General features: G+C 45.3%; 3 protein-coding genes and 3 non-coding genes across 6 annotated transcripts in view; all 6 read left to right on the top strand.

Moving 5' to 3' along the window:
- Positions 1-5,671, top strand: part of fchsd2 (FCH and double SH3 domains 2) — a 54,006-nt gene extending 48,335 nt beyond the window's left edge. The window contains 8 exon segments of the mRNA XM_028962029.1: positions 487-621; positions 980-1,063; positions 1,425-1,602; positions 1,841-2,061; positions 2,766-2,934; positions 3,029-3,120; positions 3,210-3,257; positions 3,259-5,671. Of these exon segments, the coding sequence (XP_028817862.1) occupies positions 487-621; positions 980-1,063; positions 1,425-1,602; positions 1,841-2,061; positions 2,766-2,934; positions 3,029-3,120; positions 3,210-3,257; positions 3,259-3,468 (1,137 nt within the window). The 3' untranslated portion in view covers positions 3,469-5,671.
- A 497-nt stretch (positions 5,672-6,168) lies between these two features.
- On the top strand, positions 6,169-12,984 carry LOC114769432 (NACHT and WD repeat domain-containing protein 2). Its single transcript, XM_028962438.1, has 7 exons — positions 6,169-6,529; positions 6,829-6,917; positions 7,365-7,472; positions 7,699-7,872; positions 8,442-8,550; positions 8,628-9,133; positions 9,251-12,984. Exons 1-7 carry the CDS (start codon positions 6,490-6,492, stop codon positions 12,968-12,970), a joined length of 4,746 nt encoding a protein of 1,581 aa, XP_028818271.1. The 5' UTR covers positions 6,169-6,489; the 3' UTR covers positions 12,971-12,984.
- A 1,220-nt stretch (positions 12,985-14,204) lies between these two features.
- Positions 14,205-16,604, top strand: rps3 (ribosomal protein S3). The gene is made up of 7 exons (XM_028961850.1): positions 14,205-14,287; positions 14,696-14,826; positions 14,912-15,005; positions 15,088-15,182; positions 15,457-15,644; positions 16,052-16,254; positions 16,546-16,604. The coding sequence occupies exons 1-6, from the start codon at positions 14,258-14,260 to the stop codon at positions 16,249-16,251; spliced, it is 738 nt and encodes a 245-aa protein (XP_028817683.1). The 5' UTR covers positions 14,205-14,257; the 3' UTR covers positions 16,252-16,254; positions 16,546-16,604.
- On the top strand, positions 15,234-15,385 carry LOC114769803 (small nucleolar RNA SNORD15). The gene has a single exon (XR_003743263.1). It is a non-coding gene; the product is annotated as a small nucleolar RNA SNORD15 (small nucleolar RNA).
- Positions 15,823-15,972, top strand: LOC114769802 (small nucleolar RNA SNORD15). Its single transcript, XR_003743262.1, has one exon. It is a non-coding gene; the product is annotated as a small nucleolar RNA SNORD15 (small nucleolar RNA).
- On the top strand, positions 16,325-16,468 carry LOC114769801 (small nucleolar RNA SNORD15). Its single transcript, XR_003743261.1, has one exon. It is a non-coding gene; the product is annotated as a small nucleolar RNA SNORD15 (small nucleolar RNA).
- Positions 16,605-16,693: the final 89 nt, after the last annotated feature.

Below are 16,693 nucleotides of genomic sequence, written 5' to 3'. Positions count from 1 at the left end.
TCCTGGGATTAAAAGCTATCGCTAGTCTAGAGTGTAGATATATTTTAAAACGCCTTAATTGTGTTGCTGCCAACAATCAACATTTTACCACAGTGTCTCATGTGGTGATAACTGGGGACAAATTGAATTAATTATAATAAACTGTGTCATTGATATGTATTAGTTGCCAGTATCCTCTCTCATTCTCTGAATTGAGTTTCATTTGGGCAGCTGTGTTCCACATTTAGCATTTTACAACAATTAACAAATGAAATAGTCCCACAGCACTGCCCTGCAAACTAGCAAAAAGAGACCATCGGGGACGTGCAATGGTCTTGAAAGGAAGAGGTCTGTGCATGTAAAGGTGTAGAAAACTGTAGGTGTGTTTCACAGAACACGTGAGATCCTCCCCCTCCCCCTCAGCAGTTCTCACTTACACCTTGATTATCAGCAGAGCTGTGGACTAGCGCATGTCCATGTTGGTGAGCCGTTCCTCTGTCTCTGCAGACCACGGTTGACCTGGAGCGAGACGAGGGAGAGGAGTTTGAGGAGAACATGGAGGTTTTTGATGACAGCAGCTCCAGCCCCTCAGGAACCCTGAGGAACTACCCCCTGACCTGCAAGGTGCTCTACTCATACAAGGTAACCGGACACCATCTCGTAAAACACACGCAACAGAAAATGGACCCCAAGTTAGTCAGTCAGACAAGGCTGTGAAGTCATTAAATCCCGTTTCCTTTACAAATGAACTAAACAGTTATGAAAACATTCAAGAAATAATGACATAATTGCTTGTGTTATGAAAATGTAATTCCATTGTTTACATAAAGCTGCAATCTGACCTTCAACACAAAAACAATTAAAACTCAAGATTACATGGTGGGGAAGGTGACCCAAGTGCATTGATGTTGCACAGGTTATGTGTGTGTGTGTGTGTGTGTGTGTGTGTGTGTGTGTGTGTATTGAATAATGAAGTGTGTTCCTTCTGTGTGTTCCCCAGGCCTCACAGCCAGATGAGTTGACCATCGATGAGCAGGAGATACTGGAGGTGATTGAGGATGGAGACATGGAAGACTGGGTGAAGGTACACATGAAGGCCTCGTGTTCAATAATCATGAAAAGTAGCAGTATCTGTTTTTAAAATGTGATTTCATTATCAGTGCCTCAAAGTGGCCTTATTGTGTGTGCCTTATTGACACACTTTAAGGATGTGCATTCATCAGTGGTCTGGACAACAAATATTATTTATCTCAACACAACAATACCCCTGATGTAATAGTGGGATGTCTGTGTTGCTTTGGATGGAGCATTTTTCCACACAGATATGACATTTCCAGGCAGAAACTGGCCATTGGCATGTTGCTCCTTACAAATCACATGGACAGATGAAGTCAATGGGGAATATTTTACAGGCTTCTGACACGGTTTGGTTTGCTGATTTTTAGGCACGAAATAAGACTGGCCACGTGGGCTATGTCCCCGAAAAGTACCTGCAGTTCCCCACGTCCAACAGCCTGCAGAGCATGCTGCAGTCTCTGGCGGCACTCGATGCACGCTCACACACCTCCAGCAACTCCACCGAGCCTGAGCTGGCCTCCGGCAGCATGAATGGAGATGCAAACAGTGAGTCTGTCTTTGTCTTTTGCAGTAATGTGAAGGTGGGCTTTAACAGTTCCTTGGGTTACGTTAGAGTTTGAACAGAAGCTGATTGAATGAGCACGTCCTGCAGTATACAAGGTTCATGAGAAAAGATGTGCTCTATCAGAACTGTGGCTCAACAGTAATTGGGTAACTTACCACTTGTGATGGGGAAAAATCACCCCTCTCTCTCTCTCTCTCTCTCTCTCTCTCTCACACACAGTGAGTTTTGTGAAGGCCATTTATGACTACGAGGCGCAGACGGACGATGAGCTATCTTTCCCAGAGGGAGCAATTATCCGCATCCTCAACAAGGACAACCAGGAGGACGATGGCTTCTGGGAGGGCGAGTTTAATGGCAGGGTGGGCGTGTTCCCCTCAGTGCTGGTGGAGGACCTGAACAGCTCTGAGAACGGAGACGCACACTGGGGCCAGGATGCCCAGGTCAGGGTTCTAACGGCGGTTTTTACAGACTCCACTGTCACACAACACTTGATATATACAACAGAGCATTTAAGAAATGTTGGGTAAATTGCCCTGATAATAAAACGTAATCAGGAACTAGTTACAGTCCTATAGCAACTAAACTACAATCCAGATTGGTCCCTTTGTTACAGACCTGTGCTGGTTATTAATGAAACTTAAACTTTCATCCCTCAGCCACCCTCACTCTCTCTCACACACACTTCTTTGGCCAGGCTATTGATGCAGACTGATATACGATAAGAGGGACCACATATCCTTCCTGTAATTACCATGTTTACCAACTGTTGTAGGAAGTTGTAATTAAGTATGGACTGCTAATCAGTACACTTTGATCAGATCTCCATTGTTCATGAACTTGTTTTTCATTCTTACACCAAAAAAGGGCGAAATTTAAACACGCCTGTGTGCGCTGTAGGGGTGGGTATTGGCCAGGACCTCGTAATACAATATGGATCGTGATACATTGGTCACGATATGCTTATATACACGATATAATGCGGCATTCTAGTGTAGTGAAAATGTAACAACAGAGCTGAAAGACAAGATGCTGTGTTTCAACATAACTCCGAATTTATTTTTAATTTAAAGGTAAAGATTACATTAACTGTTAAGTTAAATTAAGGTCTTTTTTTAATCTTGTACTTACTGCTTCTTTCCACCAGGTGTCTCCATCACAGAAACTGCATTCCTCACTGCCGCCTCTACCGCTGTACGAACAGCCGCCCTGTAGTCCCTTCACCAGCCCGGACGCCACCTCACTCCTACCCCGCTCGCCATCTGTAAACGGCGAGCACAAGCTGACCCCCACCTCCCAGAAAGCCCCCATCCTCAGTATGTTCATGCAAAAAAAATCAGTCATGTTGGCTTCATAATTTGCCTAAATTGAAGCAGCCCTGAAAATATGTGTTCTGCTCTTGTCGTTAAGATCATAACTCAGCCTTAACCTCGGAGAATCCGGGCTTCGCCCACCCCTCGAGGTTCACTGCAGATGGAGCAGGAGCCAGCAAGCTCCGTCCTGTAAGCACCATCGCGGCATTAACCTGAATTGAGATGAGGTATTTCTCTGTGTGATTGGTGAACGCGATATGTTCTCTCCGCCCCTCCAGGTTCGTGCAGCCCCTCCACCCCCCAAGCAGCACCATCGAAGACCAGCAGAAAAGACGGAGGAGGTGGAGATCACATTGGTGTAGCAGCACTGCCCCGATGGCCAGAGGACCGCTACGCCTCTTCCGCCAAGGGATGGTGCGCTTTCGAGGGAACTTCTTTCTCCAAAGCCACGCCCTCCCACACCTGCAGATGCTCCCTCTGTGTCAAAGACTGTTTGGTGCCTTAAACCGCTTTAATGCCAAACGCAAATCCCTGTAATTGTCACCACATGTTCTCTGGAGAGTGGATGGGGTACATTCGTGTATAGTGTTATGCAATAACTGGGAGTAGCCAGTGGCATGGTTGGAGTGCGTACATTTAGATATTGTGGCGTTGACGTTCAAAAAAACTAAGATCATGTTTATAATAAGTAGATGTTACAAAATAGGTGAATCCTAGAAACCCGCGGCCGCAGCCCGCGATTCGTTCGGAGGACTGTAAACTGGCGGTATCGGCACCTACGTGGAACAGGTATGCGGGGTGGGGGGCACACGTATCGGTCCTGAATGAGCATTTGGATTCTGGGAAATGCAGTTCAGTGTGCCGGGGGCTTCAGACACATGTAGTCATATCATACGTATTTAATGTGCATTAGTACAGTACATTACTGTTGTCATAGGAATGTTTCCAGTCTGTGCAGCATTTCTTCCTATAGCATAACCGAGTGGACACTTTATTTGATGCGTAGTGAACCTGTCATCTCAAGGAGGAAGGAAGTGTACAGCACACGATTAAGAGAAGAAGGGGGGGGGAGGACAAAGAAAAGGACATGGGAACGGAGAGAAGAGGAGGCGAGAGGAGCAAGTAAAGGCTGGATCCTTCTCGTTTCTGCCCTTCTTCCCTCCTTCCTGACTCCACACCTCCTCCGGTCTTGTGGCCGTCTGTCATGATCAGTACGTACTATGTGAATATATCCTAGTTTTTCACTATGAAGACCGTCTCTACGTATTGCTAATATTTAGTCCTCTAAAATGGAAGTGCATCAGAGTAGGTGTTGAGACATCTCCGCAAAACAAAATGTGAGCCGGAGAGCTGATTTCAGAGGCTCTCTGCTAATTTTATTTCCTTTTCTCTCTCTCTGTCTTTCTAGCAGTCCTCTGACCTGACCTTTTTTTTTTTTTTAATATACGCAACTCGATATCAGAGCATTTATCTGAAGTGCATTATTTTACAGTTTTATCTTATTTTCACTCTATTATTGTGTAACACTGTTGATGACAAAGTGAGATTGGTTGGCTGGATTGCGGGGGAAAATATAAAAGTCATTATTAATCTCCAGTGGCAGGAAGAGGACATTAAAGGGGCAGCCGTGGTGTGTAGAGTGTAAACTAGAATGTACTTTTCATTTTTTTTTTCTCCCTCTCTGGACCTCTCTGGTCGAATAATGTGATATCCATCACTCCGGAGCAGAGAGGCATCACATTATTTGACCATCTTGTCACTGGGAAAGGTGATCTTTATTTTCCCCTGTACATACTTTCTAATAAACATAAGGACACCATGAAAATTTATGCATCAAAATGATGAATATTATCTTTAAACTTTAAAATCTTGATTATTAAAAGGAGCATTTACAGTTATACAGTATTCTGCAGCACTTTTTTTTGCTTAGGTTAATTCTCAAAGTTAGGGATATCAGTATTTCTTTCTTTAATGGCTGCCCCTTGCCTATATTTTAGTTGTCTAGTTGTCTTATCACCTTTGTTTTTGTGAGGTGTTTTGTGTTTCTTCTCCCATTTTGTAAAAAAAAAAAAAAAAAAAAAAGGGAAGCCTTCTCTTTATTTGTTTGACTGCAAGAGCGCAGGACTCAATAACAGGCTGAGACGGTGTGTGTCAGGCATGGCAATGTGGAGAGAAGGGGCATTAAAAGTTGCGTGTGTTCTGCAGCAGAGTCCGATGTATTGGAATATCTGCTCCTGTGTGTGTGTGTGTGTGTGTGTGTGTGTGTGTGTGTGTGTGTGTGTGTGTGTGTATGTGTGTGTGTGTGTGTGTGTGTTCGCTCTCCATCACAACCTCTTTTCTTGTCGATCTCATTGAGATCTTTTGAATGTTATTGAACTTGTTTTGAAGTTTATGGTTTACAGCTGTCCAAGTTTGGAAATCTGTAGTCACCCCAGAAGTGGCAGTTTCATCAGAATAATTGTCTCATGTTAAAAACACAAAACTCATCATTATCCATTTTAGGCATCTTGCTTTTTCTATTTTGTGGATTTTAGAAGATGTTAAAGAGCTGCTAAAAAAAAAAAAGAAAAAAAGGAAAATCTTGTTACCATTACAGGCCTTCTCTTCAGACTGTTGCCGCAGTGACAATATCAGAGAAAAGAGGTGCAAAATTCTTTCTGCATACTATTACCTGAAAAAAAAGAAATAATTTGTATTTATTGTGTACAAATGTTAAATAATAAAAACAAATGTGAAAATATACCCTTTGTCCTCTTATTCATTTTATTATTGGGGCCGTGGTGGCATAGCAGTTAAGGAAGCAGCCCCATATTCACAAGGTTGCCGGTTCGAATCCCGAGCCACCAAGGTGCCACTGAGCAAAGTACCGTCCCCACACACTGCTCCCTGGGCGCCTGTCATGGCTGCCCACTGCTCACCAAGGGTGATGATTAAACACAGAGGACACATTTTGCTGCAGTGCATCTCAATGACAATCACTTCACTTTCACTTATTATTTATAGTTAATTTATAGTATAGTAGGAATATGGAGAATGTGTGTATATTTGTATGTAATTTAGTGTTTTGTGTGTTAAAGAGGAAGGGAAAGTGTGTGTGTAATTGGATTGTTTTCTAATGAGCCCTCTTTAGTCTCAAACAAAGCGCTGACAGCATCTGTTAGTCCAGGGGCGTTCCCAGGATTCTGTGTAAAACGGAAGCAGGACAGCAGGGCTGGATCAGGGTTGTAATTAGTCTGGTTTAAGTCTGACTGCACTCCGGGCATAGAGACCAATCACGGATCTACTCTGATCACCCGGGCATAGAGACCAATCACGGATCTACTCTGATCACCCGGGAATACAGACCCATCACGGATCTACTCTGATCACCCGGGCATGCAGACCCATCACGGATCTACTCTGATCACCCGGGCATGCAGACCCATCACGGATCTACTCTGATCACCCGGGCATGCAGACCCATCACGGATCTAGTCTCTGATTACTTCTTTCTTGTGCCGTTTTGCTTCCATGTATAACTGAAGTGAGTGGAAGGTAAATAACATAAAAGACGTCCCGATGCCCTGTGTGAAAGTGTACCTGTGCTCCAACCCTGAAGGTATGTGTACACTTGCATATCCAACGCAAATTGCAAAAATCCTATCCAATCTAAAATGACACCTGAGAGGACGGAGGAGATGCCAAGGGTAAGGCATGCAAATTATTGAAGAACAGGAGATTCAAACATTTGGGCTTCTTTCACTTTTTAAAAAGTTTGCTTACTTTGGAGGTTGAATGAAGAAATCTTACTGCGCATCAAATATTGCTTGGATGAAAATACTTTTTTTTGTTTAGCTTGTATTGCCATTTCAGAATGAGGGTCTGTCTATGCTGAGCTGGCTTTATTTGTGCTCTTAGACTCTGCTGAAGAAAGACGAGCTCTGAGGGAGACCGTGTTCCCCAGGCTGAGGGATTACTGCAGACGCAGACATGGACTGGACTTCAGGGTGAGACCCCCCCTCCGACCCAAACTAGTTCTGTCTCTGGGGTCGCACTAATCAAGATTTCTCAGAGGTCATTCCTGTCCAGTAAGAATTAAATTAAAGAACCTTTCAAGTGATCAGTCATGGCTTATATTTTTAAATCTAGCTGACAAGTCACCCCTGATTAAATGGTGAAATTTGGTAGCTCCACCAGGGCTGGAGACTTGGGCAATAAAGCTGATCGTTCTCCAGTTGCAATTTGTGATTGTAAATAAATAATCTACCATGTCAGACACATGTCAGCATGTTGAGGAGGTTCTTTGTCATCTTTTGTTCCTGAAGCATGAATAACCTACATTTGTTCAACAGCTTGGGTAAATAGCCAATGGGTTTAAACATAAAATAGCATGAATGGCTGTTATTCACATCATGTGATTGGCGGACATGTAATTAAACCTTCAACTTCGGCAGGTCATCGACCCCTACGAGGTGCCCAACCCGCAGCAGTGGCCCAGCCAGCAGGTCCGAATGCAGCTGCTGCAAGAGTGTAGAGGGAGCTCAGCAGGCCCATTCTTCATGGTGATTCGAACCGTATTATCAGTACTGGCCTTCTTTATTAATCCAGTATTAATAAAAAAAGTAGCATTTGTATAGTGCCCTTGGAAAATACAATGATAATACAATCCAAAGCTAGCGCAGGTCATAATAATCCTCATTATTTCTAATGTTATATTTAGAACTCCTCATCTTATAAATGTGCACTTGCTCTGGGATTTACTGGGTATCCATTTTTTTTTTGCATCAGGGACTAGTTGGAGGGCAGTATGGCGCTGTAAGCGTACCTGAGCAGGTAGAGGTATCAGAGTTTCAAGAGATTCTGCTGATGTGCCAGGCCATGGGTCTGAGCCCTGAGACCCTGGAGAAAAGCTACCAGAGAGACGAGAATGCTGTACCAGCCTCCTTCTGTCTACGCCGCCAGGTATTGGCATATAAGCATGGTTATATTGACCTGGCTTAACTACTTCTCAATAAATGTTTTTCACACTATTTCCTTTTTACTTTTTCGACATAGGTTTGTTGATAACATAGTGTTCTTATTGTCGTCTCTATTGGATTGTGATGTTGCTCATACGTCATTAATATTTTTAGACTATTTCACTGTTATTTTCAGAATGTACAGAACCTTGGTAAGTTTTAAAAAAATTTGGTTTACATTGAAAATAGGATTCAGTACATTTGTACTGTTCAGTACATTGAGAAGAGTGTTTCTACTCTTCCCTTTTGTGTTTTTATAGTATTTTACTCTTTAACTGAACCATTGCACACTTATATATATTTATACTGTAATCCCCAATTTTTACCCTCACTGTTGTTTTGTCTGAATGCTGCTGTTCAGTTGTGTTGTATGGTGGCCCACCTAAGATATTTCTTTCCACTGTGTACTATATGTATGTGGCTGGGATGACAATAAAGCTTTACTTACATAATAGCTTTACTTACTCAATAAATAATTAGTGACAACTGGCAATGATTTTGTTTGCCTTCTAGAGAGAAGCCACCACTGAGGCTCTCAGGGAGATCTTACATGCAGTTTTACCACAGTGTGTCTTCGAGGGAAGACTTTCGTCAGAAAAGGCACAGAAGTATTTTAGATCAGGTAAGATGAGGAATGACCAGTGGCTGAATAAGGAATGATGAATTGATGCTAACAGATGGTTTCTACTGAATTTTAAGGACTTGAAAATGAGCTCCGCTTTGCCGTGGAAAAATCCACAAGTGATGATGAGACTGCAAGGTGCTTCTGCTACGTTCATAAGATCATCAATCGGGACAAACGAGTTCCTGAAGAAGAAGCTCTGTCTGATGAGAGGCTTGCTGAACTTGCTGAGCGCTTCTTGCCCAGCACTGTTTCTTCTGGTTGCATGGCGGTTTTCACAACAACTTCAGAGTGCGACCGGCAATTTGGTTACACGGCAGCCATGAGGCAGAAGTACACAGAGGGTCTCTGTGAGCAGGTTTACTCAGACTTTTCCAATGCCATCGACCGCACAGTCAGAAAGGAGACCGCTCATGCTGGTGACACCTTTGGCCAAATCTACTCTCAGCTCTACAGGACTGAATGTGTGGAGGTCCAACACATCAAAAATTACCTTCAGCAAAAGGACACCAAATATCCCCTTGTGGTTATTGGCCAGCCATGTTCTGGCAAAACTGTGCTCTTGGGTCATTGCGCAAATCAGGTATCTGTTGGTTTACATACGTATGAAAGACACAAACGTTTTTACATATTTTACAATAAATGCTTGATATAGCCACAGACTAAAATAATCAATGTGTTTTATCCTCTAATGTTTCAGGTTAAAACATGGCTGAACAGTCCTGTGGTGATTACGAACTTTGCAAACATCTCACTAAGCCAACTTCTTATTAGTGTAAGTCACCAGATAGCCTCAAGCCTTAATCATCCTTGGGACCCCTGTCTGGAAGACATTGCCAAAATGAAAGAGGTGTTTCCTGACATCCTGAAGCTAGCATCATCATCCCAGCATCCTTTAGTCCTCATTTTAGATGGCCTTGACCAGTTGTCAGACCAGACTGGACTAGTGGACTTCACCTGGCTGCCTGCGTCATTGCCGTCCAATGTGAAGCTAGTCATCTCCACCACACCCTCAAAATCTAGAACCCTCTCAACCCTCAAGGCACGATACTTTGATTCCAATCTGTTCATAGAGATGAAGCCAATGGACAAGAAAAGCTGCAGCCAGATGCTGAGATACCTCCTGCAATCCTCTCAAAGAAGGATCACCTCAGGCCAGCAAATGTATGTGAATGAGTCTCTTAAGCAGTGTACTCTTCCTCTGCATGTGGAGCTTGTTTTCAGACAGGTACGGTCTTGGAGCTCTGAATTAGAGGCCACAGAAGACTCTCTTGCAAAATGTGTCCATGACAATATCGCTAGGTTCTTTGAGAAGCTTGAAGATGAGTATGGACAGGCCCTTGTCACCAGAAGTCTGAGTCTAGTGACACTCTCCAGGTATGGCATCACAGCCACTGAGCTGACAGATATTCTGTCCTGTGATGATGATAATGCTTCAAAGTTCCTTCAACCAGAAAACTTCCCACCATACAAGTTACGGTTCCCAGAAGCTGTGACGGAAAGCCTTCTGCTGAGCCTCAAAGGCTTTTTGGTGACAAGATGTCTATATGGTGCTGATGTGCTTTTCTGGGTCAGCAGACACTTCAAGTTAGTTGTCTATGAGAGATACTTAAGCTCCAAGAGCTTAGCATGTGAATTACACCACACTCTAGCCGACTACTTCAAGGGCCAGTGGGCCTATGGAAGAGCAAAGCCACTGACTGCTGCATGGGACCCTGACGCTACCTCATCTGTCACACCAACAAAAATGTATATCGACAGACTCTCCCCCGGGCAACCGTGGGTCTTAGGAGCTTTCAATTCAAATTCAACTTCAATCTGTACCATGAAGAGATTTCTCTTCAATGTCCGAAAGGTTCTAGAGCTTCCCTTCCACTTACTGCAGAGCAATCGGTTTGAAGAACTTAGTAGGGATGTGATGATGTCCCTAGGCTTCCAGCAGGCCATGCTAGACATGAGGCTGGGGCATGAGCTGGTATCATGGCTAGAAGAAACTTCCCGGCTAGTAGTATACCAACGGGAGCTTGGTGTCCTTGCTTCCATCCTAAAACAGTCCCTCTGTTCACTGCAGGGCTCTCCTGCCAATCTACCACTGATGATGCTGTCAGCCCTCCTCCCTTTCCTGCAGCTCTTTCCAGAGTTGGATGAATATGCGAAGCAGATATGTAAGGAATGCAACGGACAGGGAACAGGAGTCGCCGTGGTGCTGTCTCCTACTCCACCAGTACCTTCTTCTCACTGGGCACCAGCAGCGTCACCAGCCTCCATTACAGAGGTGTCAGTAGCTCAGGGTGAAACTGCGGTAGTCATTTTAAATGATGGTTCCGGCTGGACGTGGAATGTGAAAACGCATGAGAGTTTCCAGATCTCTCCCAGTCATAAGATAAAATTTACTGGAGTCAAAAGCATGGGGAACATCCTCCTTCTGTCCACCCAGTGCAACAGACTTTTTCTATGGGATATGAACCAAATGGCTTGTTTTGAGGAGATTACAGTTCTGAGATCGGAAAGCAACCAAAAGGACCACCTTTCTGTGGAAGGCTTTCTTGTCTCCAGGGAAAAGATGTTCTGGTGGTACAGAGGAGAACATTATGCCCACATGTGTGACACAGATAACACCTTAAAAATCCTCCAACTACAGTGTCCCAACATTGTGACGTGTGTATCATGCACCAGGAACAGCGTGTACTGTGGGCAGGAGAAGGGTGCCGTGTCTATATTTGATATCCACAGTAGCCGTCCACTGGCAACATGCATCTGCCCTACTGCTGCATCACTGATTGCTTTACACTTCTGTGAGGGGGACAGTGGGACGATGGTGTGCATTGATATGTCTGGGAGTCTGTTTGTCTGGGACACTCAGTCCAGTTTCGACCCAATGTGTGTGGAGGAGCATCTGAGCGCTGATCATTCTGGGGATGTATTAAATATGGACCTATCTGAAGGTAACGATGTGCTCCTGGTCTGTAAAAAGAGTCAAATCCTTTTTTGGGACATGAACCGGTATTATGTGGAGGATCGGTGTAATGCTCCTCAGGGCAGTAATTTTGTCCAAGCATTACTCAGCCAAGACTCTCATTTCATCTTTGCTCTGCTTGAAGGCTGCTCTTTTCTTCTGGTGTGGAAGTGGTCCTCAGGACAATGTGTTTTGACCCTTAGCGCTGGCTGCACTCAAGTCTTAAAGCTCATAAAAATGAACGACACTCATCTCACTGAAGTTACAGCTAAAGGTTTAAACACTTGGGACCTGGATCTTATCTCGGTAGCAGCCTCCATCTCTAAAACGGGCGTGAAAGAGACGAAGGTGGTGATGGTGGAGGCGCTTGTAGATCACTTCTACACAACCGATGGCACAGGGGTTGTTTGGAGGTGGGATGCACATAGTGGTAAGGTGACTAGCCACTTTGTACACCACGGTCCGGTGGAGGCCTTGGCCGTGTCTCCGAATGGTGAGTACGTCGTGGCGCTGGCATCGGGTGACATCTTCGTCTGGCAGAGCAAAACCGGCGCGAACCTGCACCGGATCTGCGGCAGCCGAGCATCGCGGGTGCTCATCACTCCGAACGGGAGCTTTGGAGTGTCGCTGTCAGAACAAGGCCTCTCCAGGGTATGGAAGCTCGTGAGTGGGAATGTGGTGTGCTGTATATCACCGCGCCTCAGACAGGCAGTGGTCTCGCCCGAGAGCACCTTTCTTCTGGGCCTGCAACGGGGAATCCTGATGGCAGTTAACCTCTGGTCTGGCTACGTTAGCAAAAGCTTTGCTAGCTTCGATCGGTCACCTGTGCTGGCGTTTTCTCCCCTCCTGGAATACCCAGACTATGTTATTGTGGTCACCTCATCGGGGACTCTCTGCTCATGGAGGTTGTCGGATGACTCGGTTTGCCTACAATTCCAAACTTCAGACCCATTTCTTTGCCACCCAGGGATTTTTCAGGTGTCGTTAGATGGAAATTATGCAATACTGTCCAGTGTGGCATCCAGCATCAGCATTCTGGACTTATCCCAGCATAAACTCTGCTCTGTGGAAGGCGAAGGACAAATTAAGCATGTGTGCTTGCATGTTTCTGGTAAATATGCAGTCTACATCAGCGATCTTCCCATCACACATCTCGGCTGCTCCTGCAAACTCCAGGCAAGATTTGTTTTAGTTGCGGTGCGGGTATCAAATGGCAAGACCGTAGCAAGATTACCTCTTCTGAAGGGACCCTCGGGACTGAGCATCATGGAGAACATGCATGTGTATGTAGTATATAATGACGGCTCTGTTGGAATTTATGCCATCACAGATGCAGATGAGGGCATCACGACCAGCAGGACCGGCTTCGCCCGTGTTGGCGAGGAACAGCCAGATTCGTGCGAAGAGCCGGTTTCTTGGTTACCACTGGCAGCACCCACAATCACATGGGTTAACTCTACTTAACTGAAATGGTCTGTTGCGAGGATTTTTTTTTTTGTTGTTTAGAAATGTGTATTCACTATTTTACATAGCTGTGCAAAGGTTATGCAGTTACCACAATACCATGATCAAGTTTTATCAAAGCTTGAATAAATTGTTCTTTCACAACACAAAAATAGAACAACCTATGAGACGTTTAGCTTTAGAGTTTTAACACTTGACTGTTGACATTAACTGGCTTTGTATGAGACAGTTGTTTATTTTTGTTAGATTAATATCCCATACATTTTCCTTCATTAAAATATTAAATATTGTATTGACTTTTACAGGTAGCATTTAAAGATGTTTTTATGTGTGTCTTTCATTGTGTATAATATGTTTACACCTGTACACTGATATCCAGCAAAAAAAAATACATATATCAATATAAAATGTGCCATATTTGCATGAGTTTGTTCTTTATGTAATTTTGTGTCTTTCTCCTGGACATTCTGTCAATGATATTTAAACTGGACCAGGCCATCTTGGTGTTCAGACTGCAGAAAATTAAATGATTAGTGATAATGATGTAAATTAGTGATCAAAAAATTAACTGGGCAGTTTAAAGTATTTAGATTCTGGTGAGATTCTTACACAACAGAGCTCTGCAGAATACTAATTTTATCAGACATTTTCGGTTTTATTTTTATTTTGTTATTTAGTTTTATTTCCATTTAATTTGTTTCACAGCTTACAACTTGAGAGGAACTGATTTCTGGGATTCTATCAGGGGCCGAAAGCGCCTGAACTGAGATTCTAAAAAGTAACTACAGATCAGTCATTTTATACTTCAGTGCTTTATAGTTCATATTGAAAATCTGGTTTAAATGTTCAAAACAAACAAATAAATAAATAAAAAATCTCACTCCAAGCAAGCCTCAAAACTTGAGGTTGAAAGATGATTCAAGAGAATCTTGTGGTACACAAGGTGGCATTACGCAATAAAAGCGCAGCTGTGGTCATAGTTTGATGTAAATAATAGAATCAAGAGAAAAGTACACGCTTTTGCTCACAATTTTAATGCACTGTGCGGTTAGTATTGGCTTTCAAATCTAGTCCATGAATGTAGCTCCTGGTTAAACATTAAAAGATAATTACCCGCACCACACAATCCCAACGTGTACATGTTCTTTTAATAAATGCACATAATTTTAATAAAAGATGCCGGTGGACTACAATGACCAACGTTCCTCAAACGGAAGTGGCGCGCGTCTCATAAAAGCCACTTCCGCTCCGCGTCTCCTTCCTTTCCTGCGCGCGGCCTCCTGCAAGATGGCGGTGCAGATATCCAAGAAGAGAAAGGTTTGTGTTGCATCTGCGAAAATGTGCGCGTCTGTCGCGAAATCGTCGTTTCCGCGCGGTCGTTACAAGCCGCCCGACGTTCTCTCGCCCTCCGCTGGGCCCCGGAGCGCTTTCCGCGGCGGGATTGTTGCGGATAGCGGCCGGATCTCCGCCGTGCGCCGACCCCGCCGATGGAGCCGCACGCCGAGCGCCTCCTCCCGCGTGTTCAACTTAGTAGCCCTGATCTGCGGTCGCTGGAGCCTGTAAACGGCCGGTGGTCCGGTTTTCAACTCGCTCCGCGTGTGGCTGAACGTCCCCGGAACAGGCCGCAGTTAGCGCCATGTTGGCTGGGGGTTTTAATTGGTTTTATGTGGGTACTGGAGTGAACTGACGAGATGATTGATTCCCCTCCTTCGTTTCTCTACTCAGTTCGTCTCTGACGGCATTTTCAAAGCCGAGCTGAACGAGTTCCTGACCCGGGAGCTGGCCGAGGATGGCTACTCCGGGGTGGAGGTCCGTGTGACCCCCACCAGGACCGAGATCATCATTCTGGCCACCAGGTAAGGACCGTTTGCCGGGGTGGAGTGTTGTGGGACGCCGTGCTGGCCAGTGTGGTGACCTGCTTGTCTCTTCCGACCTGCGCAGGACCCAGAATGTCCTGGGAGAGAAGGGCCGGCGCATCCGGGAGCTCACCGCCGTGGTTCAGAAGAGGTTCGGCTTCCCGGAGGGCAGCGTGGAGGTGAAAGTTCTGTCCTGTGCTGGTGTGTGTGAAGTGTGTAATGTCGGCGTTTCACGGTCCCCTGTCCTCTGTACCGTCGCAGCTCTACGCTGAGAAGGTTGCCACCAGGGGTCTGTGTGCCATCGCCCAGGCGGAGTCTCTGCGGTACAAGCTGCTGGGAGGCCTGGCGGTCCGTAGGTGAGACTCCACGTTCCTCCGCCGATCGCGGTTTGACGCGGCTGCCCGATGCTTCAGTGACGATACGATGACGAGTCGGAAGTGGACAGCTTCTTCTTACGTGCCGACTGGCTCCGGGTCACGTTCTGTGACTCCTGAGTTCGGTTGCGCGGAGCAGATTGTTCTATTTGGTTGAAGACATTAGAGGCATTTGTCTGAGAAGGATTTGAAAGTGGCCGGTGCGGTAATGGCGTAACTTCTGAATCCTCCGGTTGACGTGCTGTGACTTTTTCAGGGCCTGCTACGGTGTCCTGCGCTTCATCATGGAGAGCGGGGCGAAGGGCTGCGAGGTGGTGGTGTCCGGGAAGCTCAGGGGCCAGAGAGCCAAGTCCATGAAGTTTGTGGACGGCCTGATGATCCACAGTGGAGACCCGGTGAACTACTACGTTGACACCGCGGTCCGCCACGTCCTGCTCCGGCAGGGTGAGTTCATTCAAATGCCCGGGGGTTCGGAGGTAAAATTATTCTTTTAGGGTTTTTAATTCAATTTATGGATTTTTATTTAATTTTCAAACGTTTGAACCTGTCATCTTTTTAATTGAAAAGGCGCAGTTTTAGTTTTTAGTTCGGTCCAAAGAGAATCACATTTTAATAACGATCCCTTCAGTGATGATACGATGACGAGTCGGAATAAGGCCCTTCCTGCCTCTGGGGTCACTGGATCAGGGTCATGTTTTGTGACCCTGGTTCTTGCCCCAAAGAGTGGGTGGTCTTAACCAGTTGAAGACATAGAGGCATTTGTCTGAGAAGGGTGTGATCTTGGTCCACTATGGAATGATATTTGTAACGTCTGAGCAACGTGTGATCTACTCTGTGTCTCCTGATTGTAGGAGTGCTTGGCATCAAAGTAAAGATCATGCTGCCTTGGGATCCGAGTGGCAAAATTGGCCCCAAGAAGCCCCTCCCTGACCATGTGAGCATTGTGGAGCCCAAGGATGAGGTCCTGCCCACCACCCCAGTGTCTGAGCAGAAAGGTGCCAAGCCTGATGCCCCCGTCATGCCACAGGGTGCCCCCATGTCCACCGCCTAGAAGGTATGTTTCTGGTCACTATATTAAGGGGTACTTGCTACATTTCAGCGCTGGGTGTGTGATAGCATCCTCCCTTCCGTGACGATACGATGACGAGTCGGATAAGTGCGCCGTGTCTCTGGGCGCCGTGTCAGGGTCACGTTCTGTGCCCCTGACTTCGGTTGCCCAGAGTGGTGTCCTCTTTGGTTGAAGACATAGAGGCATTTGTCTGAGAAGGAACAGAGTCAGTGTATTATTCTTATTTAGTCTTAGGACTATGTATTGTATTAAGTCTTGTTTGTTTTGTTTTTGTAGGTTTTTGTGACTGGATAAGTCCTTTGGAAATTTCTGTACAAAATAAAAGATTAAATACATGTTTTGTATGCATTTATTTATTTGGATCCCAGTTCACAACTTGCACGACGGCCAAAAGGATTTTACCCAGAAGGTCGTGAAGATCTCA

This window comes from Denticeps clupeoides, chromosome 19 (genome assembly GCF_900700375.1).
Source record: "Denticeps clupeoides chromosome 19, fDenClu1.1, whole genome shotgun sequence".
Lineage (NCBI taxonomy): Eukaryota > Metazoa > Chordata > Actinopteri > Clupeiformes > Denticipitidae > Denticeps > Denticeps clupeoides.
The sequence above is the reverse complement of the archived record's forward strand: the minus strand, read 5'-3'. Positions and strand labels throughout refer to the sequence as shown.

Excerpts from the sequence above, each read along its gene's own strand:
- LOC114769432 (XM_028962438.1), top strand. The coding sequence starts at position 6,490 with ATGCCCTGTGTGAAAGTGTACCTGTGCTCCAACCCTGAAG. Across the intron at positions 6,530-6,828 it reads CCTGTGCTCCAACCCTGAAG|ACTCTGCTGAAGAAAGACGA; the intron begins GTATGTGTACAC and ends TTGTGCTCTTAG. Across the intron at positions 7,473-7,698 it reads CAGCAGGCCCATTCTTCATG|GGACTAGTTGGAGGGCAGTA; the intron begins GTGATTCGAACC and ends TTTTTGCATCAG.
- rps3 (XM_028961850.1), top strand. The coding sequence starts at position 14,258 with ATGGCGGTGCAGATATCCAAGAAGAGAAAG. Across the intron at positions 14,827-14,911 it reads ATCATCATTCTGGCCACCAG|GACCCAGAATGTCCTGGGAG; the intron begins GTAAGGACCGTT and ends CGACCTGCGCAG. Across the intron at positions 15,645-16,051 it reads CCACGTCCTGCTCCGGCAGG|GAGTGCTTGGCATCAAAGTA; the intron begins GTGAGTTCATTC and ends TCCTGATTGTAG.